Source organism: Falco rusticolus, chromosome 5, assembly GCF_015220075.1.
Source record: "Falco rusticolus isolate bFalRus1 chromosome 5, bFalRus1.pri, whole genome shotgun sequence".
Lineage (NCBI taxonomy): Eukaryota > Metazoa > Chordata > Aves > Falconiformes > Falconidae > Falco > Falco rusticolus.
In genome coordinates, this window is record NC_051191.1 from 73695803 (window position 1) to 73715496 (window position 19694).

General features: G+C 40.8%; 1 protein-coding gene across 10 annotated transcripts in view; it reads left to right on the forward strand.

Annotated features, from left to right (window-relative positions):
- SOX5 (SRY-box transcription factor 5) overlaps positions 1–19461 on the forward strand; it is a 341339-nt gene extending 321878 nt beyond the window's left edge. For all 10 annotated transcript variants that reach the window (XM_037389411.1, XM_037389407.1, XM_037389409.1 and 7 more), the window contains 4 exons: positions 1041–1149; positions 2020–2193; positions 10044–10260; positions 13590–19461. In XM_037389411.1, the coding sequence (XP_037245308.1) occupies positions 1041–1149; positions 2020–2193; positions 10044–10260; positions 13590–13893 (804 nt within the window). In that variant the 3' untranslated portion in view covers positions 13894–19461. The remainder of the gene's footprint in view (positions 1–1040; positions 1150–2019; positions 2194–10043; positions 10261–13589) is intronic.
- The last annotated feature ends 233 nt before the right edge of the window (positions 19462–19694 follow it).

The window sequence follows — 19694 nt, forward strand, 5'->3', positions numbered from 1 at the left end:
AACAGCAATCTTTCCTTCAGGAAGAAGCTCAAAAGAATTTTTTTCGACTGGAGCAACTTTATTATTATGCCATATCATGTCATTTTCTTAGCTTTGCAAAAGGCACAGTGCCTAACATTTTGAAATGTTAGTATTGCTTTCCTGAAAGATTTCTTTTTAAACATATGATTGTCAGGAAGATAGAACGTTTATGAGTAAAAGTCATTGGGAAAACAAAAACAGTTGGAAAATGGAACACCTTTGTATTTGTAAAGTCAAACAGTTCGGGGGAAGCGAGGTGTTTTGAAGAGAACATTGGAATTAATGGCCCTGGCATGTTGTTCTGGCAGTGTCTTTAGACACCGCTGCAGCCTGACAGATTAATTGGCAGCACGCACTAGCCTGTTGCAATCCAGGGTTCACAGATAGTTCTGACTAGATGAATGACAGACGGGGTGTTAGTAGGCTTGGGCAAAACAGTCTGGACAAGAGCACAAACTGCTGCCCAAGTATCATGCTTAATTCAGGCTGACCCTTTCCCAAGGCCTGAAAAAAGTTTGAACTACAGGGTGGTTTTTTTTCCTCTGGGCTGCTCCCTAAAATAATGCCTTTTAAAAAAGAAAAAGAGCAGTCACCCATGTCCCTGGACTTTGATTGCAGGCTGGAAATAGAGTAAAACAGTAAATACATTGCAAAAGAGTGTGTATCATATAAACTTCCAGTCCAGCTTTGTAGCCCCAGGGACACAGAGAGTTGAAGTATTCTTCAGGTATGCAGCCAATTTTATCATGCCTAACTAAACCAATCTTTTCAACACTATGAAGTTTGCTCATCGTTAGCTAATAAGCATGTTTTAAAAGGGACTTGGTAGAGTCTGCAACCATATCCCTTCCAGAAAAAATACTATTATGTATTCTTAAATATCTGGCTGTCCATGTGTAAACTGTTGTGAATGAATTGTTATCCAGCTTCCCTATCAACCTTCTAAATTACCTATGAACTTTGCAGTTACAGTGTTTAATTATTTTCCTGATCCAAATCCCATCATCTTGCCCATATAGGACAAAACAACACTGGAGACCCTGACTCAGCAACTGGCAGTAAAACAGAGCGAAGACGGGAAGTTTAGCCACGCAATGATGGATTTCAACATGAGTGGAGATTCTGACGGTCAGTACAAATGGCTTACCCTAATTTCCAGTTTTGTGTGTACATGTCAATGGGGTCTGAAGGAGAAACCAAGTGCTTTGGAGGCCTGTGCGGAATAGGAGCGGTTAGCAAGAAGTGGCTATGAAACAAAGCAGGAAAAAATGATTCATCATGTGGTGGCTTAAGTCTGGAGGTGATTTTTAGCCTTCTCTTCTATGCACTGCAGTTCTTAAGACTGTACCAAGAATGTATTACTGACGTTAAAAGAGAATAAAGGAGGCAAACAGATGTGGGATAAATGAGATCACACGGTGAATCCATGAATTATAGACCTGATCATCCACAGGTGTTGCATGCTCTGCATCTGTAGGAACTTTCTTGGTTTGATGAAGCAAGCGTAATGTTCATTTCTTTCTCGGCTGTTGCAGAGACCTGCACAAAACCAGGCAGATGTGTAAATGCTCATTTGCTAGTTAGAGAATTGCTTAAGAAGAAACACCTAATGTTGCCATATTATCACCCCCTTCCCATCAAAAAAAATGGTAGTAGATAGGTAGAAAGAAAATGTGTGTTGATAAGTGTTGGGTTTATGTTATTAAGTTATAGAAGATGATTTAGAAAAGCTGTTCAATGCTTTGTGCTGAAAAAAACAATTAAAACTCTTCAAGTCTAAACTGTGAATCAAATCTACAGTATCTGATAATGAATCAACAGAATAACTAAAACCTAGACAATATACAATACGTGGTATTTTCTGCTGTAAAACTGAAATGCCATTAACCTATTGTGAACACTGACTCATTGCATGTGCAGCACCTCACATAGGTTATTGATGGCAGAGGAAGCTGCATAATGAAACAAGCTGGGAATGCTTTTTTTCTTTCTTTTTAGGAAGTGCAGGAGTTTCAGAGTCTAGAATTTATCGGGAATCCAGAGGACGTGGTAGCAACGAGCCCCATATCAAGCGCCCGATGAATGCATTCATGGTGTGGGCTAAAGATGAACGGAGGAAGATCCTTCAAGCCTTCCCAGACATGCACAACTCCAATATCAGCAAGATACTAGGTAAGAATGATAGAGCACTGTTCTTTCAGTAGAAAAACTCAAAGCACTTTTGTCTGAATAAAGCTGAGCACCTGACACAACAGAATTACTGTCTCTAGAATGTCTGCTTTGCTACGTAATGATTGCACCAAGGACAACAGTGATACGAGCTTCCACTGCTACCCAGCAGTATGCATTAACCATAACCTGAAATGTCCTTGTGTCTTTGTAATTACTGAGATTGTTGTGGCGGTTTTGGTGCGAAAACTTGAACTGAATAGACAAAAACAGTTAATTTCATTATGCTGTTGAGCAATCACAAAACGGCTGCTATCATTTATTTGCCCACGTATTTCATCTAATTAAATTCTGTGGGGTAGCACACCACAGTATTTGATTTGTGCCATAGCACTTTCTGTTCAAATCAATGACCATACGGAAGAGATCCTAAAGTACATCCTTTTACTTTATACACTGACAGTTTTAAAGGATTTTTATTATCTTCCTTTTATACTATATTTCCCTTTAGTACATGATATTATTATTATTATTATTATTATTATTATTATTATTATTGTTGTTGTTGTTGTTGTTATCATTATCATTATTATTTGCTTTTATTCTAAATACCGTAGAAACATAGAATCATAGAGTGGTTGGGGTTAGAAGGGATCTTAAAGATCATCTAGTTCCAACCCCCCTGCCATGGGCAGGGACACCTTCCACTAGACCAGGTCACTCAGAGCCCCATCCAGCCTGGCCTTGAACACTTCCAGGGATGGGGCAGCCACAGCTTCCCTGGGCAACCTGTTCCAGTGCTTCACCACCATCATAGTGATGAATTTCTTCCCAATATATAATCTAAATCTACCCTCTTGCCATTCCCCCTTGTCCTAGAACTACATGCCCTTGTAAAAAGTCCCTCTCTGGCTTTCTTTCCAGTACCCCCTTTAGGTACTGGAAGGCCACTATAAGGTCTCCCTGAAGCCTTCTCTTCTCCAGGCTGAACAACCCCAACTCTCTCAGCCTGTCTTCACAGGAGAGGTGCTCCAGCCCTCTGATCATCTTTGTGGCTCTCCTCTGGACTCAATCCGACTGGTTCACGTCCTTTTTATGTTGGAGGCCCCAGAGCTGAGTGCAGTACTCCAGATGGGGTCTCACAAGAGTGAAGTAGGGGAAGAATCACCTCCCTCGACCTGCTGGTCACGCTTCTTTTGATGCAGCCCAGGATCAGGTTGACTTTCTGGGTTGCAAGTGCACATTTCCGGGTCATGCTGAGCTTCTCATCCACCAACACACCCATGTCCCTCTCCTCAGGGCTGCTCTCAATCCATTCCCTACCCAGCCTGTATTTGCGCTTGGGCTTTCCCCTTTCCATGTGCAGGACCTTGAACTTGGCCTTGTTGAACTTCATGAGGTGCACAGGGGCCCACCTCTCAAGCTTGTCAGGGTCCTTTCCCTCCAGCGTGTCGACCACGCCACACGGCTTGGTGTTTTCAGCAAACTTACTGAGGGTGCACTCAGTCCCAGTGTCACTCGGATTTTTGTCACTGATAAAGATGTTAAACAGCGCCAGTTCTAGTGAGGAATGCCATCACTGGTTCCCGCTCGGACATCAAGCCATTAACTGCAACTCCTTGAGTGCAACCATCCAGCCAATTCCTTATCCACCAAGTGGTCCATCCTGCATCTCTCTAGTTTAAAGGCAGGGATGTCATGTGGGACAGTGTCAAATGCTTTGCACAACTCCAGATAGGTGATGTCAGTTGCTCTTCCTTTATCCACCAATGCTGTAACCCCATCGTAGAAGGACACCAAATGTATCAGGCATAATTTGCCATTAGTGAAGCCATGTTGGGTGTCACTATTCACCTCCTTATTTTCCATGTGCCTTAGCATAGATTCCTGGAGGATCTGCTCCATGATATTGCTGAGCACAGAGGTGAGAGTGATGAAACTGTAGTTCCCCCAGGTCTTCCTTTTTTCCTTTTAAAAATGGGGGCATGGTTTCCCCTTTTCCAGTCAGTGGGAACTTCACCGGACTGCCACAACTTCTCAAACAGGATGGATAGTCTTAGCAACTTCATCCCCAAATCCCTCAGGACCCATGGATGCATCTCATTAGGTCCCATGGACTTGTGCACCTTCAGGTTCCTTAGGTCTCAAGCCTGACCTTCTCCTGGAGGTTCTTAATTCTCCCATATTCTGCAAGAAATCTTGAAATTAGAAAAAGGAACATCTAATTTCCATATTCTCTACTCTTCACATCCCAAGACGACTTTGTCATGAACATCATCTACTGAATTTCATGCCACAGTCTTTCAACTTTCCACTACTTGCTCAAATTCTCAGGACCACATTTTGTCCTAAGTTACTCCTCTGTGACATGCTGAATGATACAGAAGGTGGATAAGGAGGATCTCTGAGGCCAACAAATTCGTGTTCTGCAGAAAAAAAGAATACCTGTGACCAAATTGGAGAAGTTGCATTTTTACTGATAAAGGCTGTTACAGGACTTAAGCATCCCTTGGGCCAGGTAGAAGCTTAAGCAGGAAATTTTTACCTAGGCTGCAGGTCTCACTGGTTTTGCAGACAACTCAAGAGATGTAGCTCAGTTGTAATGGCAGCATTAGCCAACTGCAGGGCTGGTAAATATGCTGAGTTTTGACTGGTCAAAGATTTGAAGTTTGGCTTGATTAGAGTGGTATGAAAAGTTAGCAGGAGGCAAGTGGAAATGAGATAAATTGGTCAGAGAGGCAGAATGTATTGGCTGTGTATGGCAGATGTGACGATATTGACCCATGATTAAAAGGGTGGTACGGGATGATTAGATTAGTTATGGGGACAGGATTAGAAGGCTAAATTGGTTATGTTGATGGTAAAATAACCTTATACTGGTTAAAAGGGATTATACTGGTCAGAGGTGTATGATGTAATTAGACTGAGGACAGGGCAGTAATAGTTTTGGTCTGTTTCTAAATTGAGAGTAGACCTGGTTAAACCTGTTTTTAAATAATCAGCTTCAGAAATCTACAAGATCATTCTGAATGGCCCTTTTCATATAGAAAGTACAAAGAGAGCTTGATGTTTTCCCTCTTAACTGATTGTTTTGGATAACAACCTCCGACAGCACGCTGCTAATTCATTCTGCTTAAAACAGGCGCTTGAGCTGGGCTGACATTTTACGCGGTCTCTGGGGATCCTGGTTGACATTTTAAAGGGCTTCTAAGCATTTTATAATACCCTAAAATCTGGTTTTAATAAGCCATTCTGCTGAAATTGTTAACATAAGGAATCACCTTTTACTATTTGGCGCTAGATCAGGGAGATATGGGGACATCTTTTTCTGATTAGATATACAGTAGTTGGAGTAAAATGTGCAAATTCATTACAGATCCTGTTGAGGTGACAGACAGTATAGCTGACTCCAAACTCTTTCTGTTTTGCTGCCAGATATGGGGAAAAGCAAGGTCTGAGGCAGTAAGAGATGGTGTTTCTATTTCTTTCTAGCATCACATTTAATTTTTTTATTCCACCTATGCAATGGAGAGGGATGTCCTGATGTCTTCTTTCTTGACAGAAACGTTACAAAGGTCTTCCCTCAATTGCAAAAGGGCAGTCTTTTGAAGTCAGCAGGGAGCTCTCTGTTAACTGGCGGAGGGTGAGCAACTAGAAGCTTAGAGTTCAGCCAGGTATTAGGGTCTCTTTATTAGAAAGCCACAATTTCTCCTTACCATCATTTTTAGCAGCACTGCTACACATTGAGGTCAGAGAGCTCGTTGTCACAGAGAGTAGCTTAGATGGAGTTGTCACCAATCGAGGGTCATTTTTATAGTAAAATGAGAGGAAGTGCCCTTCCCAGCACTAGAATTCTCTAGGGATTATGTTTGACACTGTGGTATTATGTTTCGAGCATAAAAATTAGATACATGGATTTGTCGCTAAATTCATCTGTGCATACGTTTGTCATCCATCTGTTCATTGCAACTTAAACTTGCGGATGATTTTTTTTTTAGTAAATTGTTAAAAAAGTGCTAAAATGGGTCTGCTGGACCCTATCAATTTAATAATGCATTGTTTCGATATTTTTGTAAATATTTTAATTAATTTCACTGAGAAGTCTACATAAAAAGATTATGAACAAATGAGAATAGATACTACCTTCAGAAATTATCTCGTGGATGTGTGTGTGAATACAAACCTATACACATTATACAAGTGTTTGTGTATGTGAGGGTATTTTTTAAATGTAAAATCAGCCTGATTCGGATACTCAGATTGAAAAATGTCAGTCTAATAGACTAAAAGTTAGGCAATATTCCAAACATCTGAAAATTCTTGTCAGAGAAACTTGGCTTAAAATCAACAGTAAGCAGAGCTCCTATTCCCACCTAGTGCATGTGTGCGTGTGCCCGAGCACAAGTGCCAGGGCACACGTGGGGCATCTCTTCTCTGCCCTGGATTCAAACAGCTGGCCTCTGCAGCCGTGCTCATAGACACTGTGTGGGTGCAGCTCCGACTGCCCTGGCTCACACTGGGGGCAGGAGCCACGTTTGGTTTTGCAAAGTCTTATGATATTCTCATTTATTTTCTAAATACTTCAGCCACTAGATCAGGGAGAATTGTGTGAGAATCCTGCTTGTGATTATGCATGCATCCAGGGAGGAGAACAGGTTCTTTTTTTCATAGTCAAGGAGAAAAACCTTGCATACTTGACCCACTCAAAGCTTTTTAACACAGATGGTGAGCAGAAAGCTCACCCAAGAGTGTAAATCTTCCCTTAAAAATAAAGATTTTTCAAGATTCTTCAATCACACCTTGTTTGGGCTTGGGCTTGGGCTTGGCACTGTGCATAGGTACCCATGCCTGCCTGTGTCTATTTATAGACACATAAAACAATGGCAGATAAAGCTATTACAAATATATTTTGTCCAAAGGCAAGGTGTTTTTAACCAGTTTTAATATGTTTGTTGGCAATACTCAGTGATAGCTTAGCTTGCCTGTGGGTGCAGATTCAAAGGTCCGAGTTCCATATTTTTCAGACACTCAAAATTTCAGATTAAGGCCAAGCAGAAAGCTGGCTGGATTTTGTGTATTACTAAGAAAATAAGTGTAAATTATAAAATGTAAAAACCAAAGATTTATCATCGGAAAATGTGCCCTTTTTCAAAATTTTTTTTGACAGAACCCTTTGTTTAATTATTTATGATACTTCAAAACATACTAGTAAATTATATTTAGTATATTTTGTAAAAACACTAAAGTCATAGTAAGAAGAGGTATCACTGCAGAAAGCAGCTATTAAAAATTTGCTAGGAAGAGAGGTGAGACTGCCAGGATTTTTGTTTGCAGCTTAGGAAGGAAAAACATAACAAATGACATTTATGTATAAATATTGTATGTGTAACTGTATGTACAAATATTATGCATCAAAATTTCAGATTTTATGGCCCCGATCCTGCAAAGACTTACATGTTTACCTAGCTTCACCCACTATTTACAGATTTTTTCACATGAAAGGGTAGGAATCTGCCTGCCCAGGTCTGACTGTAGGATTGCAGCAAGTGAGCTAGCGCAGCAAAAGAGGGATTGTGCGGGGATAGAACATTTTCATGGCAATTTTGCAACAACTGATTTTAATTTCTACCTTTCTGTCTGTCCGTCTATCTCAAAATATGTCTGAGTTCCTACATTGCAGGTCCCCTCATGGCATGTAAAGCAAATGTCCAGATTTGTATAAAGACGGAGGTTGTCAACTTTATTATTCATAAATAAAAACTGATTCATCAGCAGGAAATGGGGCTGGGGCTGTTTTTCTAAGCTGCTGGGACTGCAGCAGGCCTGTGATTAGAGAGCTCTGGATTCTAGATTTTATGTTTTTCTTCATGTGCTAAAATGCCAGTGTGCTGGTGTCTATGAGGTAGAATTTGAATTAATATGAATAAAGCATATGCTTTACCCTGAACTCTTACCATCATTCAACACAGGCCTTATCTATGTTTCCATCTTACGCAGCATTAGTAGGTGTTTAGTGTTTTGGCAGTCTCCAGATGTTTATGACTGTGTTGTTTAGTCCAAAGTCTAGGAGGTAGTACATGTGGAAAGTTGGTGTCACTTTTTCTAGCTACTCTTTTTTGCCAGAAAAAGCTTGGAATAATTTCCCTGCAGGAGGCAAAGCCACGGACCAGGATTCCGGCCGCAGAGGTTTGCTGCCCCGTGTAACACAGAGCCCATCTGCAGATCCTCGTGCACAGACACTACCTCTGTATGACATACAAAGTGCCCCGCAGGAATTTTAGTCCAAACCCTAGAAACCATCTAGTCACACTAATGTGGTGCTGCGCCTAAGCTAGTAGCAATGTAATTAAACTGTTTCCCATCCCGGAACTAGCTGGAGGATCTCTGCATGTTAGGTGTTGTAAATATTATGAAAAATTACGTTTTTGACTGCAAAGCAATGTTTGCTAAGTAAGGGATTCCATTCTCCTCTTCAGAACAAAGACATCATTATTTACAAATCTGTTATCTCTAGGTGTGAGGTCAGGCTGTACTAGCCTGTTAGTCCTTCACTCCAGAAGGCCAAACTACAGATTAGAATAAAGATTCAAAGAGCAATGGGGAAAGTGGTGTCAGTAATCAGAAGGGGCATTTCTAGAGGGAACCAAACTGTTTTCTTTCCTGGGAAGGGATAACTGTGCTCTCTGTATTGTGAGTCTTAGGGGCACAGTGAGCTAAGACCAGCCTGAGTAATAGCATGAGCTAAGTACAGTGTGAGTAACCATAAAAAATGAAGAACAAGAGGAAGTAAAGTATGACATATGACATTATGAACCCATTAAATTGAGAAACTATTCAAACTTTTTTTCCAATGGGAAAATTGATTATTTTCCAATAAAGTTTTTCTCCTAAGCCACATGTTTCACAGCTTGGACCATTCCTGTTGTTTGAAATGTATCTTACCCTGAAGCAGTTCTACAGTTCATGGAAAAATAAAATAGCGTAACTGATTCAAGAAATTTTACTTTCTGCTCCTATATTATGTCCTTTCAGAAATGCTAGTTTATAAAATTCAGGAGGTATTTGAAAACAATTGTAAAGTCTTCATTATTTCCCTAGCTCAAGTATCTACACTAACATAGGCAGTGTCAGAAACAAGGCTGCCAGCAATGAAGCCACAGTGTGGCTCCGTGGAGAGGTGTGCCGGTATCCCAGTGCTCTTCCCTTCACGACGCATAGTAAATTCTTGAAGTTGGAGCTGGCAGTGTTCACCAGGACTTAGTCGGAGTTAAAACCCCACTGAGACATATGGGGTAGTTTATAGCTTTTAGAGGCATTGCTTCAAGGTTTTTGCAGGCTCCTGTACCCAGCAGCAGCCATGGTGGGGCATAGCGACTAGATCACAGCACAAGGGAGTGGTGCCTCCTCTACAACAGGACGTGAAAACAGGCCCGTGGCCAAAGGAAAGCGGGAGGGATGTAGCAGAGCAGACTGTCTATCTCAGGGATCTTTGGCCATTCCACTAAAATACACTGCCTTGTTTTCTAAAACCAAGTGTCAGGGATTGCTCGTTATCAGGATGATGGTTTTACTTCCCACCTGAAAGACATTGTAATGTGGGGACGTTTCAGTAAAACATCAAGTCAAAACCTCCAGTATCATCTCTCTCTGCCTCTTGGCCATACCCAAGAGGTTTACCAGTCAAATACAAACAAGACCTGACCCCTGTCTAGAAGCTCTGACAGATTCCCAGCCCAAAGCAATATAACCGTAGGTATCTTGTTCTGGGTGACCTACTTGTTTCTCTGCCTTTCAGTGTTTGTGGATGAGTAGAATCTCATTTCTCTCTCTTCTTTTTTTTTTTTTTGTGACAGGATCTCGCTGGAAAGCTATGACAAACCTAGAGAAGCAGCCATACTATGAGGAACAGGCCCGACTCAGCAAACAGCACCTGGAGAAATACCCAGACTACAAATACAAGCCAAGGCCGAAGCGTACCTGCCTTGTAGATGGCAAAAAATTACGCATTGGCGAGTACAAAGCTATCATGCGCAACAGACGCCAGGAGATGAGGCAGTATTTTAATGTTGGGTATGGGACCTTTAAAAACTTTGCTCATTTAAGCAAAAAAAAAAAAAAAATTCAGGGAGAATTCTTAATTCAGTGTGGTAAATATTATATTTTAATGGCAAGAACTTTATATCTTGTTAACAGAATATGAAGCTTATACTTTAAAACAATGTGTTCCAGGAGGAAGTTAGGCAGTTATGGATTTTTTTGTTGGCTTTGCTATATACTCATCTTACAGCTTCAGCCAGCTGTCCCATTTCCACTGTGATCATGCAAAATAAAAAAAATAAAAAAAAAAGGCTTAAGATTTTCCAAAGAAATGTAAGTCTTCTAATAAAGCCTTGTAAGTATTACTTTATTATGGGGCCTCAGAGAGTATATCTGAATTGAATCTATGGTAAAGCCTCTTAATCTGAAAGCCAAAAATACAAGTTTGCATTCAGTTTGATCTGTGGGAAGTGGTCTGCAAGAGGACTGCTGAACACACTGAGCTTGAGCCGGAATATGGACTTGGCTCAGTTAATTCATGTCAGGCATGAAGCTGTCTGCGTTGTTCATTGTGATGGCATTTGTCATACTAGGGAGTGTCTTCCAGTACGGTAAGCTAAATGCTTTGTGTTGAGCGTAAATTTCAAGAAGACTGGTTCTGATAAAGAGCTAATAGATCAGCCTGGTATGATTAGATTAAAATCTGCCTAGAAAACTGACATGTATTTTTCTTCTGCAAAGACTCCTTGGTTTTGGTTACAGTAGATCAAAAGAATCGGAAGTAATCAAATATTCTGCAATATTTCTGTATTCATTCCAGAAAATTAAAAGCTACATAGTGGTCTTAAAGCAAAACCAGGAACAAGAAAACACTCAGAAATAATGGAATATCTGTTCTGTTTCATCTGAATTTGGAATAATTTTAATATTAACTGAGTTGCACATCTCTCCAGTTAATGGTTGGAAGTAGCAATAAAGGAGAGAATATCTGTACAGCAACTGTTAAGTGTCATCAGACTGTGTTTTAAACAGCTACAGTGTGTATTGTTACAATAAGCCGCTCAGCAGAGAAATTTGAGCTGCTTAACCCTGTGGTGCTGGCAGGTCCAGTGATCCCAATGGTAAGCACTGAAACAAACACAGGGAAGTCAGCCAACATTTGGCATCAAGAGATTAAAAAAAGAGGAGGGGGGGCCTTCTGGAAAAAGAATAGATGGGAACAGAGCCCCCAAAACACTGCTTATCTGGTTAACATGCATGCTTCATCATGGGAAAAAAATTAACCTTGTAACATTCTGCATATTATTTAGCTTTCCAAACAAGTCTGACATTGAAATCAAGACATTTCTGGAGATAATTTGCACTGGGGCGTTAGAGCACAGAACCTGGGGTAAAATCTTCATAGAACTTACTGACAAAGCGGCCAGTGGCTGCAGCGGGGTCAGTGTTTGATGCTGGCAGTCACAGCACAACGGTTGCTTTCCTGGGTTTACTTCCCCATCTGCTCCATTACCCGGTACAGGTCGTCCAGGGCAAAACTTGTAAACACCAGTCCAGCTCCTGCCTGGGCACCAAAATAAGTGATTGGGTTTGCAAGAGCTGCTGGGACATGCTGAAAGCCCATGTGATGGCATCGCAATGGGAAGGTTTGGGCATTTTTGGCAACTCTTGGCCTTAATGCTTCCCTGTCTCAGCGTCCTCATCCTTAATGGTGGTGTGGAAGCTCACCTCACCGGACTGCTGAGAGCCCTAATACATTAGCATCTGAGGACTGCTATGAGATCCTCTGGAGTGGACATCCTATATAAGTGGAAAAATACTATTCTTAAATTATTTAATATTTGAAAAGCACTCTGAAAAGCACCATTTAAGTGCAAAGTGTTCCTATTGTTAAATATTAAAAGCAATTTAAGTGTGCTGAATCTTGTTGCAGAAATGCTGACTCCAGAAAACAAAAGCCTTCCTATTGAATTAAGAATAAAATGCAAATTAGATCCGCTCCCTACATTTAAGAGCTATATCTTCAGCTGAGACAACTTCTGCTTGTTTCAGAAACACGGAAATAAGGACTGTGTGGAGGGAGGCCTCGCTCGAATGGCAGGCAGGAAGGATCTGAAAATGCAGCAAGCAATTCCAAACAAATGTAAAGCTGTTTGGCAGAGGAAAGTCTTTCAGGATCACTGTACTGTGCAAGGCTTACTGTACAGCCAGGGCACAGGCAGGCAGGGGAACAGGGGAGGGTTTCATTCTTAATTAAGAATGTTCATCTCAAGAGACTCTGCCCTGTCTCCTGTGGCAAGGCTTTTCAGTGCAGATGGACACACCGCTGATGACATTACAATGTGCAGCATGTACTGAAGAGTATTACTGCAATGGAATTACTTCATGCAGCAAGGAAACAAAAGGAGCATGAATTTTAAACCTCTAGGCTTGTTGGGACCCTGAAGCTTCTCAGGGAAACAAACACTAGTATAACACAGCTAGTGTTCTTGATGCAAAGGGAATTTCTATGGCCTGGAATAATTCTTCTTTCATTACTGCAGACAGGTTTCCAAGGCTTAGATGCCACATAAAGGCATCCTGTAGAGGATTTTCTCAAATGCTCATGTTGCTTGCTTGCTTTTTATTTATTTTTAAATAATGCATGCTTCCGGTTTAAGTGTGCCTTTTCCCAATTTTATCCTCCATCCTTCAAAGGTTTCTGCTTTTCACAAGTGCCGCTTACTGTGGAAACGATCATCTTCCAGTGGGAGGCCCTTGGTGTTCATCCTATAACCCCCCAGAAGTCCCACTGTTCCTCTCTCTGATAGTGGCCAGATCTCTGAGTGAACATGGAGTAAACATTGACTCTTTGGAGAGACCTGCTTTCTCCTCATCCATGGGTACTTTCTTACAGGACCTCCCCATTCCTGTGCAAACTACCTAGTCTCTCCTGTTGGCAATGTGTTACTTCTCTGTCTAGTCCTGTCAGCAGCTTAGACTATTTAAAAGGAAGAATTTCAAAATACATGGGGCTTAATTTGGACCACAATTGAAAAGATGTTTATTTTGGGCTGGCAGCTCATGGGACACCCAGGTTATCCAGTAAAGAAGTTTGCATCACAAACAGGCAAGCTGAAGCTGTGTAGTTCAGGTACAGCTCAAGATGTTTACAGAGATTAGGATTTCTTATCAGTGAAGTTGGTTTGGGCCTGATGTTCATGTCAAGAGCATCAGCTGGAGGGTCTGAAATATTGATACAAGGGCTGTCTTGCATGGGCCACCCCAGAGCATATACTATGGGCTTGCAAAGTGCTGTTGTACTTGCACTCTCTTTACTCCTTCCAGTATTCAAACGTCCTTTTACTTTTTCTTCATTGCAGGCAACAAGCACAGATTCCCATTGCCACCGCAGGCGTAGTTTACCCAGGAGCCATTGCCATGGCAGGAATGCCTTCCCCACATCTGCCCTCCGAGCACTCGAGCGTGTCCAGCAGCCCAGAGCCCGGGATGCCCGTCATCCAGAGCACTTATGGCATCAAAGGTGAGGAGCCTCATATCAAGGAAGAGATGCAGACCGACGATGTCAATGGAGAAATCTACGATGAATACGATGAGGAAGAGGATGACCCCGATGCAGACTATGGCAGTGACAGTGAAAATCACATTGCGGGGCAAGCCAACTGATCAGGGTCCAAATGTCTCATGACCTACAGGACTTCAAGGAGAAAAGAAAAAATAAAGCCCCATCTGGTTTATCCTTGCCAGTGGCCAAGCACATTAACTTTCTCATACACTGACTGTTACTTTAACTGTTAGTCTTAACTAGTTGGGACATCAGCTGACTAATAGACATCAGCCTGCATCAGAAGAAAAAAGGCTCAGAAGAAAGGAAACAAAGACAACGACAACAACAACAACAGAATGATATAAGCTATGGGTAAAATAATGCCAGTAATTCAGCTGCTATACCCAAGCACTGAAGTCTTACCCGTCGACCTTTTATTATTATTATTTTTTTTTTCAAATAAACTTTATGGCTGTTTGTTCTACAATGTTCTAGAAATTCTCACTCAGGTACACAGTGCCAACAAGTGGCTTGTGAATGTGTTTTGTTGTTTTGTGCTACAGTTTAAAGAGAAATAATTTTTTTTTTTTTGGTAATGCACCTGACAGGAAAGAAAAAAGATAAAATTCCTTTTATCCCCTGTCTCCTCCTCCTCCTCCTCCTTCTCCCTGGCAAATTTGGGTCAGAAGTGCGTGTGTGTGTGTGTGCGCGCGTGTGTGCCTGTGCGCGTGGCTGGCAAGGAAGGAAGTGGGGAGTCTGTTTCTGTTAACCCCAACAAGCAATTATTTCCTTTCAAGAGAGGACTTCTCTTCATCAGTTGCACACCATACTGAGTCTTTGAGCAAGTGCCAAATTTGTACTAAAGCGCTGAACTAGTCCAATTTGCTTTTTTTTTTTTTTTTATTGGTCTCTTCTTGTTTTGTTTTTCTTTTGCTTTTCTTTTGCTTCCTGCTCTGTCTTAAGTTAGGACAGTGTTGTATCTTAGACAATCCCTTGAAGAACCTGATATACCAGCAGCTGGTGAGATTAGACATATATTTTTGGTTTTGCTTTTGCTTTTTAAAGGAAACTGTAGGTGCCGTTCTCAGGTGAAAAAAGAGAGAGAGAGAGAGAGAGATAAGAAATTTAGAGAAAAAATATTTTATGGTCTTGGATTTTCTTGTGTGCGTGTTTATGGTACTAATAAGAATAATATTGGACTATTGTGAGCAAAAAGCATGTTCCAGAATGAAGTCCTGCACCCTCCAAATGACTTGGTCTGTAAGGAGCCTTTGCTTTTAATTTACACTTCAAGTGGCAGCATATACAATGCAAAAAAGGCTTGTCCAAGATGTGATTTGTTCTGCACGGGACAGGGCAACTGGAAATGTTACCTCCTCGCTGAGTGTAATTAGGTTATATGATGTCCAGTTTTGATGAACTTGTACCTTCAGGGTGGCTGAGTAATGATCTCTGATTCAAAATGCATCTTTTTTTAAACTGACATTTTTTTCTCCTTTGCACTTGCAGAAATTCATTTTTATCAGTGACATGTTTGCGTGGGAAGGACAACTAGTAACTATAAAGAGATTTCCGTATTCAAAGGGGCCATGTAAGAACACAAACCTTTGCAGTGCTGAGTTTTCCTAGCTGCTGCCTCTCACAACTCAAAAATTGTTCTCCTGGGCTAAAATGCTTTCAGCATTGTTCTAGAGCACTTAGATACTTTGCTTGGGAATTTTACCTTCCTTGGGCAACAGCAACTACGTGAGGAAGGTGGATTTACACAAGCGTAATCCTGAGCAGAAGTTAGCCCCTTGCATTTGTAATAAGGTAACTGAATGTTACACTTTATTTCAGAAAAAAAGAATGTAAATACAAGTGAATCAAAGAGTCTGTTCTCGTCTCCTCACTCTGATCTTCACGTAGAAGGAGAGGACCCAGGTTTGTGTAGCAAGACAGGAACATTAGATTAGCTCTAGACCAACCAACCAACCAAAAAGGCTACCCCTAATTTGAAACAGCAGCTATCTGTGAGCTCCTCTCTGGCCTGGGAAGGAAAGTCTTAGGATCATACTGAGGCAAAAGCCTTCCTCTGAGTCAGTTTTCTAACTGAGGATGCCACCTTTATATTCATGTTGCTCCCTGGTAAATTCCTGCTCCTAGAGAGAGACTCATTGCTAGTGTTACCAATTCTAACTTGTAAAAATAGCCCTGTGAATCTCAGTGCCAGTGAGATCCCAGCCCAGGCATTCACCAGGACCATGGTCTTCAGTACTTGGCGGCATTAATTTTGCAAAGGGTCCCTTAATCAAGTAAATTTAGCACTTGGTGCAGCCACTTAAGTGCAGGGGCAGGATGAAAGGGGCAGGTAGGAGGGGAACTGGGAAGGAGGGTGGCGGGAGGGGGTGTCTTTCTTTGGTTCTTGAAATCCCACTTGAAGTGTAACTTGACCTCTGCAGACCTTGTGCAAAGCAAACAAGCAAATGCCATTGAAGACTTTAGGACAATACTCCGATGAGCGGTTTGGATGTGTTATAGTTTTACCCCGCAACATCTGTTTTATTTTTCTCCTGTTTTCTCTGTTTTGATTTCCACTTCTGCTTCAAAAAATTGTTTTCTATTTTCTCTCTCTCGGAAGATTTGCTCTCGAGTTATGCTTGGAGTAGCTGATCATGTCCTCCATGTCAGAGAGGGTTCTTTTTGTTTGTATTTTATGACTGTGTTGGGTTTTTGGTTTGGTTTTGTTTTTGGTTTTTTTTTCAGTTGAACTGCCTCTTCTTGCTAGTGTTGTAATGGTAATTATGATAATAATAATAATGGTCAGCTGTTCCCAGATTAGTAAATTATGTATAATTTATTTTACCCCCCCTCCCTTTTTTAACTTTATTTTATTCTGTTCTAATTTGGCAGTGCAGCAAATGAAGCTGTTAGGCTATTTAAAATGGATACCCCTCCCCACCTTGCCTTTTTATATATATATAAATATATATATATACATATGAAAACAAATCGCTTCTTCTTCTTCTCACACCATTTCTCTTTCTTTTATTTTAATTTTGGCCCCAGCCATGTCAACTTCTGATGTTTATTATGATGGAGTGAATTAATGGGAGTGTTGTTTTCAATCTTAATTAACTTCTGCTCTCTCATCACTTATTTTAGTTATTTGATTACACCAGTCATCTAGAGCCAATTTTTTTGAAGCACTCTGTTTGGATAAGAAGGAAAAAAAGTAGACAATTGTTTTTATATCATTATTATGTACAATGTGAAAACAGATATTTGCTCCTTTTTTAAAAAAAAAAAAACTTTTAAATTTGTTCCCTGTCTTTGTGAACAAATTACTTCTGACTCTTGTGGGTTCACCTCACATTTGCTGGATGCTTGATTTCCACCACGTTATAGAGACTCTCTGGTTTAATTGTGTCACTTTGGGCTACCAGAATACTTTGTTTTAGCTCCAGGTAGGTGCCACTGCAGCAGGTGTGATTGGAGCAAGTCTCAGACGCGTGGGCTGGAAAGCTGGCCTCGGAGAGGTCAGTGGGAAAAAGGCCCTTTGACTTCAGCAGGACCGAATCTCAGCCCCCAACTATGGGCTGGGCTGCAGGAGACGCTCCTGGAAGTAGCCCCGTCTCCGTGGGCAGGGTCGGTCCTGTGCCGGAGGAGCACCTGTGCCGGGGCTGCGGGACCGAGCGCTGCTCTCGGCAATGGATGGCGTGACAGAGCCCTTCTGCAGGAGCGCTCTGCTCCGCTCACTGCCTTGGCCTGGACTAGGGCTCAGATGAATGCTAATTTTGTTACCATACACATTTCTGTCTGAGAAACTACACTAGAGCCTGGGCTTCCGTCAGGCTTGTCGAATGGGTAGCTTTAGCAGACTATCCACGTCCTGCATTTGGATGTTGAAACCAATGCAGCAATGTTAAAAAGAAAAGGAAACAAAAAAATAACAAAAAAAAAAAGGCAAAAAAAAAAAAAAAAAGGCTCTGGGGTCCCAAACTAGCGAAATACTAAACGCCTGTGCTAATGTTTTGCTGGGTCCAAGGATGAGCGCCCATATAGCCTTTGGCAGTAGAATACCAGATTTGAAAATGAGGCCCTGTTTGTCCCTCTTGAATTTCTTAGAAAAAACAAAGCAAAGCAAAACATACATTTTAAAAAGATCTTCTTGTCTTGTTTCTTTTTTTTCCTGGGTTCTGTGCCCTGGAGCATGTAGAAAAACCAGGTTAGAAGAGATTAGGATCATATTAACCTAAAAGCGCATTGAGGCCCTAATGCCAAGGTGGGCTTCATTCCCCTCTTCCCTGGGAACCCGGTGAGCAAAGATGGTCTTGGGGAGCTGCCGGGGTCAGGGGATGTAGAGCCCATCTCCTCCTAAACAGGGGGGAGCCGCCTATACCATGCGTCTCACAAGCTTACAAAAGAACAACACCAGCAGTGGGGAAAAGGGGAAAAGAAAGAAGAAAAAAACTGAGGCACTTGCTTCTAAGCTCAATTAAATAACACAGAGTATATCCTTTTTCAATTTATTCATGCCTTATATTAGTAAAATAGGATTTTTAAGTGCATTTAACATCTTTATTTAACCGTTCCGCTATATTAATCAGGCCCCCAGAAAAGAACACTAGCTATTATTATAGCATTTAATTAGTTTTGTAACCAAATCCTCTTATTACAAATGCATATGGAAGAAATTCTTTCTTCGAAGACATTATTTCAAAGATTTGGTTACTGCAGTAGACTCTCTCTTTAATTAAATCATTTTTTAGAAAGTAAATTGTCTTTAACCTTTTTACAGCACATTTTCAGAGCTTTTTCTTTTTAATCCAAAGAGATGAGCTGTTATTGTCCCCGAAGAAGCCTCTGACATCACGTTCGTAACATCAAAAATAATTATACTCCGTGGAAACGTAGACTTTACTTAGCAAGAATTCATCTGCTAGAATGAATGGCAACTATATGATATCTCGTACGTTTAAGGGCATGATGTATTGGATAGGAAGTATTTTTGTCTGCCCACTTCTCGATAGAATCGTACCTTCAATTTTGCAAAGAACTGTGTGTAATTCACTTGATGTGGATTCAAGTGTATCCTCAATTCACAGGGCATGGGCTGGCTGTTTAGCTTGGTTTATATTTACATTTTTTCAACTTTATCTTAACTTGTCAGTTTCCCAGATTGAAGAACATGTCAAGTTCGTTTTTTCTACTGACTGATTTCTCTACTCCCCAGTGTTTTTGTCACTGGTTTGCTGAAACAGTATTTATATAGCTCCATTGGCTCTAAAGCTCTTACTCCTTCTAACATTTTGGATTTTACAAGTGAAATGAAAATAGAAAAGAAATAGAGACAATCAAATGCCTGGAGCTTAAAACAAAGTATGTGCAACCTACCATCTCACTTGAAATTTAATAAAAGAAATAATTATGTAAATATAACATAGAGTTATAGATTTATATTTTGTTCATAACACATAGTGTAATATAAGTTGTATATTTTCATGTTTTGGTTTTATGTTATCATTCATGCCACAATAAATAAAAAAAAACAGGAGTTGATGTACTCTTTAAAAAAATACAAAGTGGGTTGCCACCATCCTGGGTTTTTGGTTTTGTTTTTGGTTTTTTGTTTCTTTTGCATTCCCCTTTTTCAGTATTATTGCCCTGCAAGGCACCAATAAAACAGCAAATGTGTTCTTTACCTATCCTGTGGTCTGTTTCCCACTTATTATAGCGAAGGGTGTGCTAGTTAATTTTCTTGTCAGAACAAAATGGCTGGGCTCAAGGAGCACAAAATGAGATTTACATTTAGCTTACCAGTCTGCTCCAGAATTCAGGGGGTTTATCAAATCACAGGAGAAAGAATCACCCCAAATTTAGAACATCAGCATTAAAACAGAAGAGTAAGTTGGTTCCTGAGCAATGTAGTACAGTGCAA